The sequence below is a fragment of the Lontra canadensis genome, unplaced genomic scaffold, assembly GCF_010015895.1.
Source record: "Lontra canadensis isolate GAN:19392208 unplaced genomic scaffold, GSC_riverotter_1.0 scaffold30, whole genome shotgun sequence".
Lineage (NCBI taxonomy): Eukaryota > Metazoa > Chordata > Mammalia > Carnivora > Mustelidae > Lontra > Lontra canadensis.
This window is the reverse complement of record NW_022631024.1, coordinates 12,642,585-12,665,108: the sequence shown is the minus strand read 5'-3', so window position 1 is coordinate 12,665,108 and position 22,524 is coordinate 12,642,585. Positions and strand designations below refer to the sequence as shown.

The window sequence follows — 22,524 nt, the reverse complement described above, 5'->3', positions numbered from 1 at the left end:
CTCAGCTGGTTCGTCCCAGGCCACGGACTCCCGCGCGGAGAGGCCGCGGGTCTCCAGAGCCCTGGCTCGGCGCTGCACTCTCCCCTTCTCTGGAGATCCGGCGCTTGATGTTACTACGTATGAGAACCGGCACGGCGCGGGGTAGCCGGCTGGAACCAAGACGGGCGAGGTGAGGCTGGGGCGCTCGCTGGCTGACACGCCCCACGGCGGCGTTCGTGGTCTTCTGTCCCCAGTCTCCCCAAAACCTGTAGTTTGGGTGGCCCAGGGGACATTTTTTCTCTTAAAAGCTCCCCCCACCAAGTGACCTGGCCCTGCTCCCAAGCTTGCTAAGGTGACTACTTGGGTCTCCATCACTCTGGCCTCCCACCTCCTATCCCCTCGGGAGTGGCAGCTCTAGCACCAAGGCCCAGTGAGGATGGTGGGTGGCAGCTGGAGCGGTCCTGGCCTCCCTCCTCCTAGGTGGTGTCCCTGCAAAGCTCTGTCTCCTCACGATGCCTGTTTAGGGGTGCCTGTTGACTGACCCTCCGGTGATCACTGCAAGAGACTAGTCTGTGTCCTCCCGCACCTCTACGTTCTCCAAACCATTTCCTTGTTCCGTTGGGCTGGCCGCCTGAGTCCATCTCGGAAGGATGCCCCTGTCCCCTGCCCATGACCACTTGGGCGTCTGACGCCGCACTCACCCAGCAGCACCCCCAGAGTGGCGGGCCCGGGGCGCAGGGCGTGCTCCTCCATCTTGATGCCGTCCAGCATCTTGGCGCAGTCCGTCTGCCCGCGGGGGAAGCACCTCTCCAGCGACTCGGGACCTGTTGCTATATCCATGGGACGCGGGGCGCGCCTTGGGCCCCGCCGGCCAGGGTGCTCGCCCGCCCGCCCGCCTGCCGGCTCGCCGCCGCCGCGGCCCCGGAGCCGGGGAGGCGCGGCCCCCGCGGGGTTGGGGCTGCGGCAGGGGCCGCGGGCCGCCCCCGGCGAGCGTGGAGCGCCGACGCGCTGGCCCCGGGCCCCGGCGTCGTGCGGGCGGGCGGGCCGGGGCGGTGCAGTCCGCGCCGCGTTCTCCCGGGCACTCGCAGCCACGCGCGCCGGCTCCTCTGTCACCTGCTTGTCAGCCCCGGAGCCGGGCTGCGGCGGCAGCGGCAGACGGAGCCGCGGGGAGGAGGCGGCGGCGGCAGCGGCGGCGGAGGCGGCGGCGGGCGGGGGAGGGGGCGGGGGTGCAGGGGCGGCCCCGCGGGCTGGGGGGGCGCGGGCGGCGCAGCGGGGTCCCGGGCGGGGCGCAGCGGGCCGCAGGGCTCCAGGCGCGCTCCCCGCACTACTCCAGTGCCATGGTGCGCCCGAGGAGCCGCTGGGTTTAGAGCTGGGGCTGGCGGCGGAGGGATACTCCGGCCGGGAGCCGCCTCACCCCTCCTCAAACTTCCTGACATTTGAACTCATTGGTGCGCCTCGTATCCGTGCGCCGGGATGAGCCGGCGGCTCCACGTCAAATAGTGCCGTCGCCTCCCCCCCACCCCCCGCGGGAGGGTTCCCCGCGCCCCCGGCTTGTGCCCCGCTCCGCGCCTGGCCCGGAGCTCAGGCCCCGGCGCCCCGGCCAGACAGAGCGCCTGCTGGCCTCTTGCAGAAGTTTGGGTCACCTTCGAAACAAATCCTTCTGCCCCACCCCTTTGAAAAATTGATTTGGGAGTTGGGGATTGAAGGCTTTCTTTTTTTCTTGCTTGATTTCTTTATTATTAATATTTTGTAAAGCTTCGGCGCTAGGAGGAGTGGCCCCATGCGAGGCCAGACTGAGCGGATGGCGGGGAGCGCAGCGGATCCACCAGGGGAAGGCGCCGGCCGAGAGCGGCCGCCCGGGGACCCGATCTGTTGGCCAAGGTAGGTCGCTCCGGGCTGAGTTGACGTCCCCTGGGCGGCGGCGCCTTCCCGGGCCCCTTCTGGTCCGCGGAGAGGCAGGCGGGAAGGGCTGTTGGCCCAGGACTGGCCAAACGGGGTCCTGGCCCTGGGAGAGGGGGTTGGGCTCCGGATTTGGGGTGAGGGGTCCGGAAAAGCAGGCATGGCAGAGATTGGGTCGAGGGGTGAGCGAAGATCCTGGGAAGGGCCCTGGGATCAAGGACGGGGGACATTGGGCAGACGAGGAGGGTCAGGCCCAGCATAGGCACGGAGAGTTTAGAGGGCGATTCAGTCTGAGAACGGGGCCCCGGCCAGAGATGGGGGCAATGGATGAGAACCTGGCCTCGCAGGATCTGTAAATGCACGGGAAGGGGGTGGTGGCTCTGGGGTCGGTAACTGAAGGCCCAGGACGATGTGTGTTCGGTTGCTCGATGGAAGCGGGATTGGTGGCTGGGATAGGCTCCTTTTGGTAGCGGAGGGGCCCGGCTAGGGGTCTGTAGGCCGCACCTGGCAGGGACAGCGCCCTGGTCAGACTGGACAAGGTGGGCTTTGACGCTGGGGAGTGAAAGGTCGGCAAGACAGTCCCAGACTCTCGCGCCCGCTGGTCCTGGCACCCACCCGCCCTGGCACCCGCACCCGTGCTCGGTGCTCAGGCCGCTGTGTCCGGCTGCGGTACACCGCGCCTAGGCCGGCTGTGTCTTCGGGTCCCGGTTCTCCACAGAGGCGCGGCTCGCCCAGGAGCGGGTGCTGGGGGATGGTGGTGCGGGCCCGGGGCAGAAGCTGGCTGACCCCTCGAGCCGCTGCGGGGCGGCCCGGCCCCTCCCGGACCCGAGCAGCGGCGCGGAGCGGGGCGGGGGCGGAGGGCATGGGAGGCGGGTCCCCTGACCCCGCTGGAGGCGAGAGGGCGGATCGGATTTGGAGCTTGCCGGAGGCTTGGTCAGAAGTGGCCCCCTGTGCCGCGGGGCCCCGCGGAGGGGCCTGGCTTTGTGGAGGATTAGAAGGCTCCCGCCCCATCCCAGTACCTGCTTGTGTGTCGGTGGGTATCTGTGTGTGCGTGTGTGCGTCCATGCTCCCGCTTGGGAGTCTGTTGCATGCCTGTGCACCCGTGTCTGTGCACATACAGTATTTCTGTGTGCCTGAGACTTTCTGGGCTCGGAGTGTGTGAATCTGTGTACCTGGGTGTGTTTCCCGTGCCCATGTGCGTGTGCATCTGCAGGTCTTAACATGCCTCTGTATCTTCTGTGTGTTTGTAGGTCTTTGTGTGTGTCCTTGTGTCTCTGTCGTTGTATGTGGGTGCCAACGTCTTTGTGTGTCTCTCAACCTCTTGATTGTGTTTGGGATACTTTTCTGTTTATGTGTCTTCGTGGCATCTTTGTGTCTGAGTGTATCTTCGAGTTTCTGAATGATTCTGTGAGCTTGCTTGTCTCAGAGTTTTTTTGGGGTTCTGTGTGTGCGCGCGAGTGCGCGCGCCTGATTTTGTGACTCCGTGTATTTCTTCACGTCTTTGTGTGTCTGTATCCAGGACGGTGGATGAGAGGATATGTAGCTTCTCTCATATGACCTTGGTCGCTCGTCCTTGCACAGCCTGGAAGGCCTTGAGCTCCTAAGGCTGCGCCTGGGCCTGGGCCTGGGCCTCCATCCCCCCGCATCTGGGGCGGGGGCGCCACGGCTTCGGGAGAAGCCCGGCAGGCAAAATTCGGGCGCGCACAGCCGGGCACCGTATGGGCAAACCGACCGGGCGCATTCTGCCCTCTGCTGGCAGCGTTGCGTCCCTGCACGTTGCCTGTGGGCTCGAGGGTCCTGATTCCAGGCCCAGACCCTCGCCTTCTTCAGAGCGCGCTTGGGAATCCTCTCCCGTCTCAGGCCCCGCACACTCACCTCAGACCCCACACTCCGGGTGCAGCGTTCCAGCCTCCTCCTCCCGTCTCCCCACCTTCCCTGTGACCGGCTTCTTCCTCTCGGCATTTCTCCCCTTCAACCAAAATGGGGGCCCCAGTGGCCTGGCCTCCGGGACTTCTGTGACCCTCAGGCTGGCGTCTAAGAGCTGAGTCGGGGCCGCATACTGCCCAGGGTCGTGTTCCCGGGGCCACCCAAAAGCAAGGTCTCAGCGCAAGAGGATGTGCCAGCAGCCTGGCTCTGGTGTCCCGGTGTGGTCTGTGCTGGGGCACGCAGAATCTTGGTCCCTTACCCCCCACCCTGACCAAGTCACAGCCCGCATCACCAGGGCCGACATTCGGAGGGCCACGGATGGTGCTCAGAGTCACCGGAGGCTGCCAGGTACATGCCCGACCCAGGCACCGGCTGCTCTTTCTGGTCTGGGAGCGGGGCAACTCAGTCCACAAACCCGCGGTCCCTCTCCACATCTTCCCCACTCCATGTCCGTTCGTCCCCCTCGCCACACCCCCACAACTCCAGATCACCATATAAGTCCTTTTCCTTGCCCTTTGTCCGGGCTCCCGGGCCTTCTTTCCGCGGCTGAGTCCGGGGTCCCGGGTCCTTCGCGCACAGACGCACAGAACACCCAGGTCTCTAGCACAGTCATGGCTCCAGCCCTCCCCACCACTTCCCCTGCTGAAGAAGTGGCCAGCTGGACAGTAGAATGGGGGGCCTAAGCCCCCCGAGTCAGGTACCGTCCGTAGGCGCCTAGCGGCAATTTGCTGTGAGCAATGGAGCCCGCCTGGTCTGGCACCCGCCGGCACCCCCAGCGGCCCTCAGTGGTCCTGGACCCACGACGCCCCCAGTGGCTCGTACCCGGGCGCTCCCGCCTATCTGGGATTCTCTGTGGCTTGGATTTCAGCCACAGAAACAGCTTCAGATTTTCTCCACCTAAGGAAAGACCCAGCCGGCTGTTTGGAATCGCTTGGAAGGAAGCAAGAACTGAGAGGGAAGCTCCACGGCAGTCCCGGCTCTCCCAATCCTGTGGATGCCTCATCTCCGAGGAGCCCTTCCCTGTAACCCCCTTGCTCCACTCTTTAGGGACCGTGCACTCCCTGTGCCTGCCTGTGCTACTGTTCTTCCCAAACGTAGCCCTGGGACCACCCCTCCCCACAGTGGAGTCCTGTCCATCCTCCCCTGGGCTGCGCTTCTGAGCGGAGCCGAACCCAGGTCCCCTCGCAGTTTACAACCCCAGCTAGAAGCAAGGATCCTGGGCAGGGATGGAGTACTGGGCAATGCGCAGCAGAGTGCCGCGGAGCGTGAAGGCGCGGAGGAGGGGCTGCGTGGATGCTGGATTCTGCCCTGCCCGGAGAGTCCCAGCTGTCCGAGTGCTCAGACCCGTCACACGCTGCCCTCACGCCATTGGCCCTCCTGATACTCAGATCGGCCGGAAGCCTACTGGACCAGAGCCACCCCAAGACAAGGCCTGGGTTGGGGGCCACCATTCCCTGGTGGCAGCTGGGATCCAGAAATCCAGGAGCTCCGGAACTGGGGTAGGACAGCAACATCAGAGGTGGAGTGTCCTGGCTTTGTGGTGACCACGCTCTCTTCTGAGAACCCCAGCATGCTTGACCCCAGGACGCGTGGGGCAAAAGCTTGGGCCCCTTCTCAGCTGGCAGGGAGAAGAATGCGTGTGATAAGTAACCCAGTCACCGGCCATCCCACAGCCCAGAGAAAAGTTTCTGTGGTCTTCCTGTGCCAGTGGAGAGCTTGCAGAGCCCCAGAGCCAGGTGGACGTCCAAAAAGAGGAAGGACTAGAGAAAGGCCCAAGCTGGTGTGCCTCAGACTCCAGGCTGAGAGTGGGTTCTTACTTTCTTTCCCCTCTGGGGTTTTCTAGGCTAGGGAGGTGGCAGAGGACAGGGTTTTCGGCAGAGTTTGTTGGTGAGACAGTGTGTGTGGCTCTGAGGCAGTGTGCTGGTGCATGTCTGTCTGTGATGTGGAGGGTGGTCCCAGCGAGGTCCTCTGTCCTCCTGCAGCCCAGCCCTACCTCACCTAGCTGGGGGAGGGGGGGAGTGGGGAGCTCTGGCCACAGGCCCATGGCTTTTGGGTGCAAAGTTTGGCTCATGAGTCATGGAATTCCTCTCTGGTGGGTTAGGAGCTCTGGCTCAGATTTAAAGCCTTCTGTCAGTCCTCAAGACAGGAGAGGGACAGGGCCCTGGCCAGGTCTGGATCAGGATGTGGCTGTAGGACTCTGGAAAGTGCTGTCCTCTGCACCTCAGCTTCCTCATCTGGAAGGAGGGTATAGTAATAACATCTATTCCACAGGATGGCTGAGAGAATGAAATGTAAGTGCCTACTACCGTGTCTGGCACAGAATAGGCCTCTGTAAATACTCAGTGAGTAATTGGATACAAGCCATCACTGGGACTTGGGGAGACCATAGCTGCCTCCTCCCCTCCCAACCAGGACCTGACCAGAGAAAGAGAGACATGCTGAGCTCGGGCATTTATCTTCCTTTAGGGCAAGCAAAACTCAGATCCAGACAGCTGTGGGCTGGGTGCAGGAGAGTTCACGGACAGTGCCCAGATGTCCTGCCCAGAGATCTTCAGCCTTCTCCACTTGCCCTGGCTGTGGAGCCTGGGTCTGGAAGTAGCTTTGGAAGACAACAGAATTAGGGGTCTCAGCCTAGTGCATCAAAACTGACCACGTGGGACTCTCGAGGTGCCATTTATATTTATTTTTTAAAAGGCACTTTCTTCAAGAATCTTTGCATTTCTTGCCAAATGGATGGGCTGGGTTGTTTCAGCAACCCATCTAGAACTAGGGGCTTCCCCTACCAAGGACCTGAGCCAGAACAAAGAAAAAGCCAGGGACTGTATTTGGAGCCATAAAAGCTCCATTAGAACACTAAGAATAACTTTCAGGAAAACATTTTATATGAATTGGACACAAATTCGCAAAAGCAAGAAAGTTCATGTGTCTCCACCCTGAGGGTGCGTGGCTGGGGAAGGTGCTGGATGTGATGCAGAGGCCAGCGCCCATCCCACTTGATCCTTATCTTCAATCCACTTCAAAACGCTGGAGATCGGTGGAGTTGGAGGTTTGCCCCTTCCTGTAATTATTTGGTGTCTAGTAAAGTTTTTATGAGTGTCTGTGCAAACAAATGCATTTGATGTGCATTGGTTTTGGTGAGTGCCGCTTTATATAGGAGGCGTGTGCATCTTCTGTTGGCTCTCAGAAAAGAAAAGAACAAGAGTGAAAATAAAAATAAAATTAAGATATCCGGACTAGGCAGAGGGACAAAGCGGGGGCAGTCCCGCTGCCAACCACCAGCCCTGTCCCGCCACCGGGGCTCCTGGGCTCCAGGGACGCTGCCAGAAGAGTTTGCTGCCACTCAGTGGGGAGCTCCTCAGGGTTGGGGGGACAGGCTTTGTGACACCCAGGTTCTAAAAAGGCTTTTTTTGGAAACAGAACTCTGCCTAAAGTAAGATGGATACAAAAAATAAAGGTGTTTTGGGGGGTGTTGCTTTATCCTGGAAGTGGCAGATGATGCTGTTTTCTCTAGACTTGGAACTCAGCAGAATCTGGCCAAACAGGCAGGTTGAAAGGACATGGGGCTTCCGGCTCTCTCTCCAGACGAGGCAGACAAGGTGGGGCAGGATGGGTGTTCCTCCTGGCTGGCTGGGAAAGCAGGGGTGCTCCAGAAGGGTGAGGAGCCAGTTCGGGGTGTCAGGGGCCAAGAGCACCTGTGCACATGTCTCAGCTGGGGTGCAGGATACCGCCTGGAGGTGCACTCGGTTTGGCCATCCTGACTGTCTCTCCTCCCAGACCTGCAGCCCTGATAGCTTTGTTCTAAAATTATTTTAGCATTTTTATTGAAATATAACATCCACCTAGAGAAGTGCACAAAGCATGCAGTTACAAAGGGGGCACATGCATGTCCCCAACACCCAGATCAAGAGAATATTTCCAGCTCTCCGAAATCTTTCCATATACTCCCTCCCAGGGCACTGCCCAACTCTCATCCAAGGAAGCCACCACCATCCTGGTTTCCATCACGGTACCCGAGTTTTGCTTTATTTCTGAAATGTGTGTAAGTGGAATCATATAGTAGACGCTCCTTACCCTACCTTGATCATGAGATTTTGGATGAAAATACAGATTTTTCTCCTGAAAAACCAGAGGGGTGATCCCCTCGGACCCTCATTCCAGTAGGGTGATGATGATCTAGAGCTGAATTGTGTCTTTCCCCCTCCCCCCCAGTATATCCTCCTTCCTGCCACAGACATCCACCCTCTTCTGTTTGCCATGGGGCGTTTCTGTTGGTAACTCTCCATGTAAGCCTGTAGCTCCTTCCCCACCTTCAACACCTCTTCAAAAGGAATCATTGTACATACACTGGGCAAATACCTCCAGAATCTTCTCTCATCTGAGTCCCTCCATCCGCATCTAATTTTCGCTGAGGTAGAAATCCAGAGACCTATTAACAGGTGAGGAAATCAGCACTACAGAGAGGTGAAGTCACTCGTCCGGGGTCACACAGCATTTAAGTGTCAGATTCTGGATTCAAACCTGAACTGGCTGGACTCCAAACCCCAGGCTCTTGTCACCTCCCCACACAGCTCCCCTGGGCATCCAGGCCCAGGCGTGAACAATCCCCTCCTGCCTCCTTCCAGAAGGGAGGAAGCTGGACTGTTTCCAAAGGAAACGCTGGGAAACACAAAACCCAAAACAGAAAACAGGGCAGGGATGGTTCCCAGGCCCCGGCAGCCTAACCTCGGGTGATGCAAGTCTCGTCTGGGATGGGCTGGTCTGGACTGGTCCAGCCTCCCCAGATGCATCCAGGGAGGGAGGCGTCATGCCCTCCATTGGAATCTACCACATGCTGGGCACTTCCCATGTGTGGCTCCTGAACACTCCCAGTGCGCCCCACTTTACAGATGAGAAAACTGAGCTTCGGAGAGGTCAGCTGTCTATCCTTAAACCACGGGAGTATGAGGGGCCATGTGGGGTTTTGAATGCATTGTGACTTCAGTGTCTGCTCTGTGCCGCGTTGGTCCCGTTCTGCTCCTTGGCTCAGGCTTCTTATCTGAACCACCGTCACTCCCCTGTTAGGATGGAGGGGTAACCAGGTGCTTCCTCTTAGGTGAGCAAAGATTCTGGAGTCTGGATGGCATGGTTTGGGGCTTAGTTTCAGGAGCCACCTGGTGGTTCCCACGGCCTCAGTTTCTTCAGCTGGAAAGTGGGGATGATATTATTACTTCGCATTACTATCTGGAGGTTCAACAAGGTCCGTGGGCTTTTGAATCTGGAAGGATTGGTAGTAGCCTGTTAGAGAGGGCAAGAGGGTCATTGGTGTGCAAAGATCCTGAGGCAGGAAAGAACTCGATCCATTGGAAGCATGTATGGCTGGGTCGGAACAAGGATGTGGCTGCAGGCGTGGGCAGGAGCCTGACCACATGACATTGTTGGTCATGATGAGGAGTGTAAACTTGGAACCTGAGGGCTGTGGGGAGCCATGGGAGGGTTCAAACAGCACAATGCCATGGCCAAGTTTAATTTCTTTTAGGAAGATCTCTCTGGCTGTGGTGAGGGGTGAGACCATAGGCAGGAGGCTGAGTGACCAGGCCCTTGGGTCTCAATATCCCTTTTGTATGGAATGAGGTTGGGCGGTCCACAGAGCAGACCTTATCCTCTAATTTCCCATAGAGGTTGTGTTTCCAGATTCAGGGTTTCATGTTACACAGTTATTCTTTCTGGAATGTGTCCCCCGAGCAACCCCGCTGGACCCTCTGCGGAAGGAGGGGCTCTCCTCGGTGCAACACGCACATTTGTGCAAAGAAGCAGAGCATCGCGTGCAGTCCCAGGGCTGATCACGAGACAGTCCAGAAAGCAACAGACAGAACAGCGCTCAGGAATTGGGACAGGCTGTGAGCATCAGTAATGACACTAATATTAGTGACCATAGTAATTCACCTTTATCGGTGACTCACTCGGCCCTTTGTGAAGCCTGCAACATCTGTGATCTCATGAAATCCTAAAACAGGCCTGTGAGGTAGCTGGCATTGATGCCCATTATGCAGATGCGGAAGGCGTGGCTCAGAGGGGGGAAAATGCCTTGCTCAAGGTCATCGAGGGGCAGAACTGGGCCAGTAGCTACTGCACTTACGCTCCCACCTGCGGGTGCTGGGCAGCCTCTGAAGGGTGGTGAGCTGGACCCGGTGTTGAGCTCTGTGGGATCTGGACAGCCCTGCAACTCTTCCCGGTGCACAGAGAAGCCAGAAAATTCCAACCCCCTGTCCTGGCTTCCACCTCCCCTTCGGCGTACACGATCTGCCTGGCAGAGTTACTTTCCCTGGAAGAGCTTTTTCAAACCCAGGAAAAGCTTCCAAGTCTAGAATCCTCCCAGTGGCCCCTAAGGCCTCCTGGCCCGTGTCCACCTCCTTCCCCCTTACTCTCTGTGTCACTCACCAACCGCACTGTGCTTATTTTAGCTTCTCAAGCAGTGCACACTCTCTCCTGCCTGCAGGGTCTGAACAGGCTGTTCCTTTTGCCTGGAAGGTTCTCTCGGCTGCCTTTTCCTAGCTTCCTCTTACTCATCCTTCCTACCTAGGTGTAAACATCACCACCTCCCAGAAGCCTTCTTTCACCTCCTGGACCAGCTTAGGTTTCCCTTAACGTTTTCAGCAACACGTGTTTCTCCTTCACAGTGAGATGGAATTATCTGTCCCCTACCCCTACTCACCCTGCAGTCTCAGGGAGAAACCCAGGAGGGATCAGGAAGGAGTGGTGGGGAGGGCACCACTCAGTGGCAAAGCAATGGAAGGGGTTCGACCGGACGCAGAGAGGACAAGTGCCCTTGAAATATAACATGGTCCGTATTGTGCTCCCTTGGTGGTTGGGGATCTGTCTCTCCCGTGTATAGCTGAGGACTCGAGGCACGAAACAGATTCTCATGGTAGAAGATGAGTCTGATTATTTGTCCTGAATGATCATCTCATTATTTTTGTTCCCCTCACTGCCTTCCCTTCTACCCTGGAGCACTAAGGACAGGGTTGAAGATGCTTGGATTTACAGCCCATGCTAGAGAAGATGCAAAGGAAGATTTGGGCCTGCTAGGTTCTAGAGGAGGGTGGAACAGTCTGGAGAAACTGAGGCAGCCAGGATTTGGGGCTCGGGAGGAGCAAAGAAGCCTGGAGGTGGGGATGAGAGAGGGTGAGGAAAGGAGAGGCTGGTCTCTGGGGATTCTTGATGGCAACCATAACAACAGTTCCCAGGGCCTTTGTGATGGTCTCACAATGCAAGGGAAGACAAGTGGATGTGGCCAGGGGCCTGGTCCTGTTCATAAGCTCCCAGGGCCTGCTGGCACACTCAGAATTCCTCCCTCAAGGCCCCCTTGTCTGCCACTGGTAAGGAGACGCCCTTCAGGCCAGCTTCCCATGGTGGAAGTGCATTGTGGGGCCAATTGGAAGGTGACAGCCCCAAGGGGACCCTGTGAAAGGAAAACTGTTTTCAGGGTATTGGGGTGCAGGAACAATTTAAAAAATCTGTTTCCTGGGGTACCCGGCCAGCTCAGCTGGGAGAGCATGTGACTCTTGACCTCAAGGTCGTGAATTTGAGCCCCATGTTGGGTATAGAGATTATTAAAAATAAATAAACTTAAAAAAATTAAAAATCTGTTTCCAGCCATTTTTTTGAGTAGCTCCTTCCTTCTAATAAAAGAACACCGAAAGGCGTACACAAACACCAGCCTTTTAGACACTAAATGCTTTCTGATTTGGAAGGATCCCACAGGGGAGTAGGGCAGCCTTCTTTGTGGGAGTTGTGAGGCCCAGAGTGCTGGGTTCTAGGCTCTGGGGGAGCCTGGAACAGTCCAGGGGCTGGAGAGGGCTGGGGCTGTCCAAAGAGAGCCTGACTGGGAGAAACAGTGCTGTTGCCAGATGATTCCATATGTTCCCTGAACACGCGAGAAGGAATGGGAAGCACCCTTGGACTTCTCTAGTGAAAAGATGTCCTCTAAATGTTTTTGGTCAATTTGAGTACATAAATTCAAGATACTGAAACTGTCACACACCTACTTAAAATATTACATTTATGAGTTGGGTGTTACCTGCAAAATTATAATCCCAATTTTTATTCTAATTTTGGATATTTAGAACAGTAACCCCACAGATGGGTTAAAAAGAAGTAATAAACAGGGGGTACCTGGGTGGCCATTTAAGCATCCAACTCTGGATTTCAGCTCAGGTCATGATTTCAGGGTCATGAGACAGCTCCATACTGGGCATGAAGCTTGCTTAAGATTCTCTCTCTCTCTCTCTCCCTCTCCCTCTGCCTGCCCCCCTTAAAAAGAGAGAGAGAGAGATAATAAATATAAATAAATGATCTTTCTTGCAATTTCTGGGACAGTTTAATTTCAAGGTCTTTATTTGTATTTTTTCCTTTTTATTATTTTTAATTGTGATAAGATACACATGACATAATATTTACTATCTTAACCTTTTTAAAAAATTAATATATAATGTATTATTTGCTTCAGGGATACAGGGCTGTGATTCATCAGTCTTACACAATTCACAGCACTCACCATAGCACGTACCCTCCCCAGTGTCCATCACCCCACCATCCCATCCCTCCCACCCTCCAGCAACCCTCAGTTTGTTTCCTGAGATTAAGAGTCACTCATGGTTTGTCTCCCTCTCTGGTTTCATCTTGTTTCATTTTTCCCTCCCTTCCCCTATGATCTTGTGTCTTCTTTCTCAAATTCCTCATATCAGTGAGATCATAGGTTAATTGTCTTTCTCTGATTGACTTATTTCACTTTGGATAATACCCTCTAGTTTCATCCATGTTGTTGTAAATGGCAAGATTTCTTTCTTTCTTTCTTTCTTTCTTTCTTTCTTTCTTTCTTTCTTTCTTTCTTTTGATGGCTGCCTAATATTAACCTTTCTTTTTAAGTAGGCTCCACATGCAGCGCAGATCCCAAGTGGGGCTTGAACTCAGGACCCTGAGATCAAGACCTGAGCTGAGATCAAGAGTCCAGTACTCAACCGGATGAGACACCAGGCGCTCTCCCCGCCCTTAACCAAAGTGTACAGTTCAGTGGCATCAAGCAGAGTCACATTTTTTGAGCAGCCATCACCACCACCCATCTTGAGAGCTCTTTGCATCTTGCAAAGCTGAGACTCTGTTCCCATTAAACACTCACTCCCCATCCTCTCCTCCTCCCAGCCCCTGGCAACCACCATCCTACTTCTGTCTCTATTGGTATCTCATATAGGTGGAATTGTACATATGTATTCACTAGTGGCTGGCTTATTTCCCCTAACATCATGTCCTTAAGTTTCAGCTGTGTCACAACATCTGTTGGAAATTCTGTATTTTTAAAGACTGAGTCGTATCCCATTGTACATCTGGACTGCGTTCTGTTTTTCCATTCCTCCGTGGGTGGACACTTGAGTTGCTTGCGGCCCTTGGCTGTGGTGAAGAAGGCTACCATGAGCACGAGCATGCGAACATTTCTTCAAATCCCTGCTTTCCATTCTTTTGAATATATACCCAGAAGTGGGATCACTGGATCATACGGCAGTCCTAGCTCAATTTTCCGAGGACCCACCCTGGTGTGTTTCATAGTGGCTGCACCATTTCACATTCCCATTGGCAGGGCACAGGAGTTCCGATTTCTCCATGTTCTCTTATTTTTTTGCCAGTAGCGTCCTAATGAGCAGGAGGAGGTAACCCTTTGCAGTTTTGATTTGCATTTCCCTAATGAACGGTGACACTGTGCATCTTTTCACATGCTCACTGGCCATTTGTGTATCTTCTTTGAAGAAATGTCTAGTCGAGTCTTTTGCCCATGCTTCGTTCTTTGTGTTGTTGAGTTGTAGGAATTCTTTATATATTCTGGATATTAACCTCTTATCAGGTATATGATTGGCAAATGTTTTTTCCCAAGCAGTTTGGTTGCCTTTTCACTCTGTTGATTGTGCCCTTTGATGAATAGAAGTTGTGTTTTTTTAAGATATTATTTATTTGACAGAGAGAGACAGTGAGAGAGGGAACATGAGCAGGGGGGAGCTGGAAAGGGAGAAGCAGGCTCCCTGATGTGAGGCTCGATGATCACAGGATTCTGGGATCACGACCTGAGTCAAAGGCAGACAGACGCCCAATGACTGAGCCACCCAGGCACCCCATATGAACAGAAGTTTTTAATCTTCAAATCCAATTTGTCTATTTTTGCTTTTGTTTTTACTTTATTTTATTTTTGCCTGTGCTTTGCCTGCAGTTTTGAATCTGTGTCCTTTGTCTTGATTAACTCCCTTTTCAAGATGTCCCGCGTCATGTCCCAAAGCGCTTGTCTCCACTTCTAAGTTGCTTGACATACAAGTTCATGTATAATGTTGTACTTGTCCCACACCACAAATACCTATTTGCCAAATGTTATGCCACGAGGTTATATGCTTACTCTTCTTGTCGGCAGAGATTCGTAACTAATGCAGCTTCCGTAACGCATTAGAAACTGGACTGTAAAAGGCTTGTTTGTAACGACATCCAGCCCTGTGTGTCCAAGGCCACACTCCCAGGAGAAATTCTAAAGCAAAATTACTTTATTTCCTTTAGCCCATTTGTCAGGTTACTGTGATTAACATCCAAAATGAGCATGAATTGGGGTCATTTCAGGATAATGCATCTTTCCCAAACAGCGTTGCATTGGTCAAAATGAAATAATTGAGAAAGTGCCCCATAATACAACATACTCTGTAAGGAAGTGAATATAAGGAACAATTTGCGGGGAAAGGTCCTACTTGATGTTCTGGCTATCTAATAATTAATATAAAATAACAACAGGAAGAGCAGCAGCAATAGCCACTGTGCGCTGAGTACCACGCCAGCTTGGCACCGAGCTCAGTGCCTCACACACATTCCCATGCTGAAGCCCCACGATAGCGTTATGAGGCAGGTGCTCATACTGTTCTCAATCTACAGGTGGGGAAATGGACACACAACCAGGCAAAGGCCCATGCTGGGGGAGCTGGGATTTGAACCTGTGTCTTTCAGAGCCCAGAATCTTAATCATTACATGACCCTGCTTGTATCCCCCTGACCTGGTTCATACCTGGCTGGGAACACATGACCCAGAGAGGAGCCTGCCCTGAAAGGTTGGGTTTCTAGTGTTCCTACTTTGCTCATGCAAAGTTGGTTGCAGTGCTGGAGCCCAAACCCAGCTTGGTTCCCTCTTCCTTGGGACTGGTCCTTATTCCCAGGGTGCACGCTGATGTGGGGAGAAGGCATCGCCCACGGCCCCTCCTCACCTCTGTGTAGGCAGGTTAGAACCAACTCACCAACAGGCACTTAGAAGGAAGCAGGAGTGTTGCAAAGAAAGTAGCCTCTTGGTCCCCATTTTCACAGAGGTGACCACGCAAAAATATCAGCGACACAGATCGTGCCTCTGCCTCTGTTAAGAGGCACTTTTATTTTGTATTTTTGGTAAAGTTTTTTTTTCTGGAAAATTTCAAACATATATAAAAGTAAAGAGAATAATGTGCCAATGCATTGCTTCACAAATCTCAGACTATAGTATTCCTCTTTTTTTTTTTAAGATTTTATTTATTTATTTGACAGACAGAGATCACAAGTAGGCAGAGAGGCAGGCAGAGAGAGAGGAGGAAGCTGACTTCCCACTGAACAGAGAGTCCGATGTGGGGCTGGATCCCAGGACCCTTGGGATCATGACCTGAGCTGAAGGCAGAGGCTTTAACCCACTGAGCCACCCAGGCGCCCCTATAATATTTCAATCATAACTATTTTGGTATATCTTTCCAAATGATAAGGATATCTTTAAAAAAAAAGATTATAGCCATAATGCCATTATCACACCCAGAGAAATTATCATCTCACATTCCTAGTGAATGTTTACATTTCCTTAATTGTCTCATAAATGTTTTTACCCCTCATAAAAAAGACCATAGGTGTCTCTTAAGTCCCTTTCAATCTGTAGCCTCCCTCCCTCCTTCCCTCTCCCTGGCCCCCCCCCCCCCCTTGCCATCTATTTGTTAAAGGGACTGGCTGTTTGTCCTGTGGAATATCCCCCCAGTGTGGGTTGTGCTGCTTGTATCCATGTGGAGTCCTTCAACGTATTCCTCTGTCCTCTGTGTTTCCTGTAATTAGATCCAAGGGCTTGATCAGATTCAGGTTCAAAATTTTTTTTTTAAGATTTTATTTATTTATTTGACAGAGATCACAAGGAGGCAGAGAGTCAGGCAAAGAGAGAGGAGGAAGCAGGCTTCCCGCTTAGCAGAGAGCCCGACTTGGGGCTTGATCACAGGACTCTGGGATCATGACCTGAGCTGAAGGCAGAGGCCTTAACCCACTGAGCCACCCAGGCACCCCTCAGGTTCAAATTTTGACCATAATCCTTTACGGGAGGTGTTGTGTCCTTCTGTCAGGAGGTCCATAAATGACTGCGATCTCTCTCTTTATGATGTCACCAGGTGTTGATAGTCTTTGCCTAGATTCACTATTTCATTAGGGATGGCAAAACGATAACCTTCTAATTCTATCTTCCTTCTTCCTTTGTTAGCTGGAATGCTTATAAAAAGGAACTTCTTCTCACCAATCTTTAACTTGAGATACATGATACCCTGAATATCACTCTGTACTCCATCTTTGGAGTTACTGAGTTTTGAAGGTATCATGATGAACATACAGATTTAATGTTATTTGCTGTTTTTTTAATCCTCTGCAATTATTCTTGTTAACGCTCACATCAGCTCCTGTGGCCAGAGAGACCCTCTTAGTTGGCTCCTGAGGCCTTCGGACCCCAGAAGACTTTGATAACTTCCTTGCTTTTTGGAATAACAAGATGCCCCAGACTCACTTTGTCTATTTTCTGCCTGGAATCAGCTATTTCTCCGAGAAACCCTGGTGTCTTTGAGTAGGGGGTGGTATTTAGAGACCACACTTGAGGTTTAAGTGATGCTCATTGCTATGGGTTGGTCATTGTTTCTGGGCATTTTTAGTGGCCAGAGCTAGGAAATACATTTTATTTTTTTTAAAGATAGAATGTTTTGTGAGTCATGATTGTCAAAATATGAAAGCAACCAAGATGCCCTTCAGTTGGCAAATAGACAAACTGTGATGCAACCATACAGCAGAATGGTATTTGGCGCTAAAAAGAAATGGACTCTCAAGCCATGAGAAGACATAGGGAAAACTTAAATTCATATTGCTAGGTCAAAGAAGGCACTCTGAAAAGGCCAAATGCTGTATGATTCTAGCAAAAAGACATTCTGGAAAAGGCAAAACTGTGAAGACAGTAAAAAGATCAGTGGATGCCAGGGGGTGGGAAAGGGAAGAGATGAAGAGGCAGAGTACAGAGGATTTTTAGGGCATTGAAACGATTTTGTACCATGCTACAGCGGCGGACATATGTCCTTGATGCATTTGTGCAAACCCAAGGAGGTACAACCCAAAGAGTGAAGCCCGATGTAAACTATGGACTTTAGTTAATAATAATGTGTCAGTACTGACTCATCAATTGTAACAAGTGTGCCCCACTAATGCAAGATGTTAATAAAAGGGGAAACTGGGGGAGAGAGGGGAGATGAAGGGGGATATGGGAACTCTGTACTTCCTGTAAACCTAAAACTGCTCAAAAAATAAAGAATATTACTTAATTAAAAATATGTCATGTGGTCATATTGATACTTCTTTTAAAAAGATTTTATTTATTGGCAAGAGAGTGAGTGTATGGGGTAGCAGGGGGAAAGGGAGAAGCAGGCTCTCCGCAGAGCAGGGAGTCTGATGCGGGGGCTCAATCCCAGGACCCAGGGATCACAGGACCCAGGCATCATAACCTGAGCAGAAAGCAGATGCTTAACCAACTGAGCCACCCAGGCTCCTCTCATATTGATACTTCTAATTCAAATTCAAGACTACAATGTTTCTACTTAACCACATGCATTTTACAACTGTATATCCTTTCTCCCATGCTGGGTGTCCTTTTCTCCAGTTCCCAATGAAAGATAGACTTGCTTGCTGAGTCCCGCTTTCTCTTAACATTCTCCGAGAAGAATACCAATACCACCACCAATATAATTACGGATTTTTTTTTTCTTTTGCAGTTTGTTTATTTATTTTTGCTTTGCCCTTAGGGACTATCTTATTAGGGATGGGCAGTCAAAATTACTGGACTTTAGTCATGCAGTAATTCCTCTGCGTGTGCTTATCACAACTTACTATAAGTTAGCTTTTTGTTTGTTTGCTTTGCTTTTGATATTTGTAATTCTTTTCGAAACAGTTGGCATTGTTTTATGATTCTGTGAAATATTCGCCTGGTTTCAAAGTCAGGTCTACAAAACATGGACTATTATCAGCAGCCTAGCTTCTATCTCTCCCTGTCTACCCTGTTTCTTTACTCTACCTTTCCAGAACTTTTGCATCTTCAACTTTTTGGTTTTTCCTTCCATTTTAAAATTTAATACCTCTTCTTTTCTTAGATAAGTGGAAGTCTAGTCTGCACACTCTTCTCCAAATTTTTAAATTTTTTAATTAAAATTTATTTTAATTTTATTTTTTATTTTTTTAAGATTTTACTTATTTATTTGACAGACCGAGATCACAACCAGGCAGAGAGGCAGGCGGAGAGAGAGGAGGAAGCAGGCTCCCTACTGAGCAGAGAGCCTGATGTGGGGCTCGATCCCAGGACTCTGGGATCATGACCTGAGCCAAAGGCAGAGGCTTTAACCCACTGAGCCCCAGGTGCCCCTCTTCTCCAAATTTTAAACCAAAATTCTTTCTAGGCAAGCTCCAAATAGTTGCAGAGGAATTGCCTGACTCCAGACTTGGTACACCATCATAATCTACCCAATCTGAAATAAATTATTTCTTTTCTTTGTTGAGGGCCTAGTACTACTTCTTGGCATTGTGTGGAAGACTTTTCACATGCTAACTGAGCTTTCAGACAACCCTATGAGGTAGGTATTATCCCCCCATTTTGCAGAAGCAGAAATAGGAACTCAGGTGAGCTAGGATTTGAACTCATGTCTTCCGGATTCCACCCATTCATTAGCAAGTACTTCTGGAGCACCTAACTCTATTTCAGACCCCACCTTGAGACTGGGATACAGAGATGAACCACAATTATGTCATGGGACTGTCTGTCTTTCCATCTGTAGGTCCACCTGCTGCACTGGGAGCTCTTCAAGGGAATCTGTCTGATCAACTCTGAGCATGAGCCCACAGCAAAACCAGTGGGTATTTGTTGAATGAACAAATAAATGAAGAAAGAAAGTTAAAAGAAAAGCAAAGCTTGAGGTTGTTATGGCAGTCTAATGTCTCTTATACTTGGAAACCTTTGTATAAAAATGCAGTAATTTCTAAATTATGGATATAATCTACTTCATTATAGAAAATTTGGAACATATAGAAAAGCACAAATGAGAAAATAAAATTAATCCTTAGGACTAGCACCCAGAGTTAACCTTTTTGTTTATTCCTTTGGTCTTTTTAAAAATGTTTGAATTATCTTTTTTTAAGAAATAACATTTGGATCATGCTATATGTATATATGTGTTGTGTATATATATGCATATATATTTATATATAAAACTGTAGTTTGCTTTAAAAAATCACTAACAATGTATCATGAACATTCTCCTAATTGAACATCTTTTTAAAAAAAATTATTTATTTGACAGAGAGAGACAGAAGGAGAGGGAACACAAGCCGGGGGAGAGAGAGAGGGAGAAGCAGGCTTCCTGGCCAAGCAGGGAGCCTGATGTGGGCCTTGATCCCAGGACCCCGAGATCATGACCTGGGCCAAAGGCAGATGCTTAATGACTGAGCCACACAGGAACCCCTTGAGCATCCTTTTATTTTATTTTTTAAAAAAGATTTTATTTATTTATTTGACAGAGGGAGAGATCACAAGTAGGCAGAGCAGCAGGCAGAGAGAGAGGAAGAAGCAGGCTCCCTGCTGAGCAGAGAGACCGATGCAGTCCTGGATCCCAGGACCCTGAGATCATGACCTGAACCAAAGGTAGGGGCTTAACCCACTGAGCCACCCAGGTGCTCCTTGAACATCCTTTTAAACCTAAATGTCTACTTAGAGGTTGGATTTATTTTTACTGGTGATGACCTTCTTTACCATATACAATAATTCTGAACTCAAGATTAAGGGTGAAGTCACGACAACAAGAATATTTAGCAAGTTTTTGGCTGTGTGCTTACTGTGCCTCAGCCCTGACTACACAGTCTTTCCCTGGCAAATGCCCAGGGTAATACCCTGAGGTTGTTAGCCACAAGCATCCACCTTACCTGGCTCCTTCAGTACTTGGGATTAAATGATCATTTGCCTTTTACAGTTCTGATTTCTGCAGGTACCACTAAAATTCCCTCTTGGCCACAGAGGAACTATGACAGGCATAAGAACGTGTGATTAAGGGCTGGCTTTGGAGTCAGACTCAACCTCAGCGTGGCTCCCCACCTGAGATGGCTGTGTGACCTTAGGAGGGAACTTTCCTTCTCTGTGCTTCTGTTCCCTCCGTTTTAAAAAAAAGTTTTATTTATCTATTTGTTTATGTATTATTTAGAGAGCACAGGCAAGTGGGAGGGGCAGTGGGAGAGGGAGAGAGAATCTCAAGCAGACTTGGACTTACCGTGGAGCCCAAAGCTGTACTTGATTTCACAACGGGAGATCACCACCTGAGCGGAAACAAAGAGTGGGGTGCTTAATGACTGTGCCACCCAGGCACCCCTCAGTTCCCTCATTTTTAACAGGAGATAGCCACTGTTTCCACCTCCACAGGTCGTCATGAGGACTCAAGAGTACAACGCCTGTCGCATAATAAGCCACCAATAAATATCAGATATTGTTATTATAACTTGTGTTCGGAGCATCTTCTCTTTTTTTTCTGAATTGCACTTGCCATTTGCTGGTGTCAGGGCTGGTCTGGGCCACTTGCGATGAAAAGATACAAAGCTGGATGGTCACCATCTCGGAAGGACGCATTGGCCCCAGGGTTTCAGGCACGCTCTGACCCTATCTGCATTTTATGCAGCCAAATACCCTAAAACCACTGTCAGGGGCTTATGATTTTATTTTGTTTCTGAATTAATCGAAATAACGTACAAGCAATCACGGAAAGCAATAACACGCAGTGAATTAAGTTCCTGGTCTTTCAAGCTAGACAATGAGGGTGCAAATCCCCCCTCCGCCCTTACGATCTATATGACTCCTAACCGTCTATTTCCTGTCTCTGAACTCCAGCTTCTTCATCAGCAAGTTGGAGATGGTAATTGCAGTGGACGGTTGTTTGGTTTGTTTCTTGATCCCCAGCGGGCATCCATTACTCTGCTTTTGTTTTTGCTTTAGAGGAACCGATTCCCGCCCACTCTGAACCAAGACGTCACTCCCGGGCTGCGTGCGTCGGGGCACGTGACCTGGGCTTAAGCCAATCAATCGGTGCCTCCATCACCTGACCAGCGATTGGTTGGTGGGTGGTCACGTGACCCAAGCCAGTCCAATGGCGTGCCCTTAGGGCTTGTGCGAACCACCTGTTTCCCCACAGCCTTGCGGCTGTGAGGATGGGTCCGTCCCTGCGCGAAGCCTTTTCTGCTCCCCTGCTCCAGAGGAGTAGAGCCAAGGGAAACCAGTTGTGGTGGACCACTTTTGAGCCCTTCCTGATGCCAGTCATGATTTTCCACCGGCACAAGGTAATTCATCCTCTTTCTTTGCTTAAACTGGCTTGAGTTGGGTATTCTGCCCCTTTCCACGGACAGAATTCTGCCCACGAAGCTACAGTGTCTGTGTCCCGGAGCCGCTTTGAATACGAGGTGAGGAAACGTATAGAGAGACCTTGATACGGTGCTTGGCGGGAAGGCCCTGCCTAATAAATGGTAGTTGTTTGTATTGTTGTTGCAAGAAAAGGCAGATGAAGCCGAAAGGAAAATCAAGGAGAAACGTGCCCATTAGTCTTTATTCCACCCCTTAGGGATAATCAGGTAAATATTTTGAAATCATTTTTCTCCAGACATTTTCCTATGTGTATGTATGTGTAAAATCCACCACGAGATTCTGCTCTAGTACTGTGCTGTACTTTATTCCACTCACATACAAGTCAAACGCATCGCAAAGACGTCTCTGCACAGGGCTGTCATTCGTGGTGGCTGCATAGCGTTTTATGGTTTTGCTGAGTACTCAGATGATCCCTGAGTTATTTCTGCATAAACGGTGTTGCGGAGGCATTCTCCATCATCTGTCAATCAACTGATCTGTATCTTTGTGCATGTCATACTTTCCTAATGATCGGTTTCAGAGACTAGGATCTGGAGTCGGTTTTACAGGTTGAAAAACGTGCATTTGTAAGTTTTATTGAAATGCTTGCTTTGAATAAAATAGATGTCTCGCTTAGTCTTCCTAGGCAGCCTGAATGGCATACCAGAGACCGAGTGGCTTATAAACAATAGAAATTTATTTCCCACAGTAGTGGAGGCTGCAAAGTCCAAGATCAAGGCACCAGCAGAGTTGGTGTCTGGTGAGGACGTGCTTCCTGGTTCATCAACACCTGTGTCCTTGAAAGGTGGGAGGGGTAGGAAGCTCTCCAGGGTCTCTTTTATAAGGATACTAATCCATACATGAGGGCTCCCCCTCATGGCCTGATCGCCTCCCATAAGCCCCACCTTCAAACACCATCACACTGGGGATCGGCCTTTAACATATGAATATTGGGGGGGGGGCATATTTGGCCAACAGTAGTACATCATCAAAATTTC

General features: G+C 50.9%; 1 protein-coding gene and 1 long non-coding RNA gene across 3 annotated transcripts in view; one reads left to right on the top strand and one right to left on the bottom strand.

The window, feature by feature from the left end:
- LMX1B (LIM homeobox transcription factor 1 beta) overlaps window positions 1-1,123 on the bottom strand; it is a 79,244-nt gene extending 78,121 nt beyond the window's left edge. The window contains exon 1 of one of the 2 annotated variants that reach the window (XM_032865879.1): window positions 681-1,123. In XM_032865879.1, the coding sequence (XP_032721770.1) occupies window positions 681-819 (139 nt within the window). In that variant the 5' untranslated portion in view covers window positions 820-1,123. The remainder of the gene's footprint in view (window positions 1-680) is intronic. The other variant, XM_032865878.1, reaches the window with a different exon arrangement.
- Window positions 36-18,725, top strand: LOC116872589. The gene is made up of 3 exons (XR_004383678.1): window positions 36-169; window positions 1,735-1,860; window positions 18,652-18,725. It is a non-coding gene; the product is annotated as an uncharacterized LOC116872589 (long non-coding RNA).
- The last annotated feature ends 3,799 nt before the right edge of the window (window positions 18,726-22,524 follow it).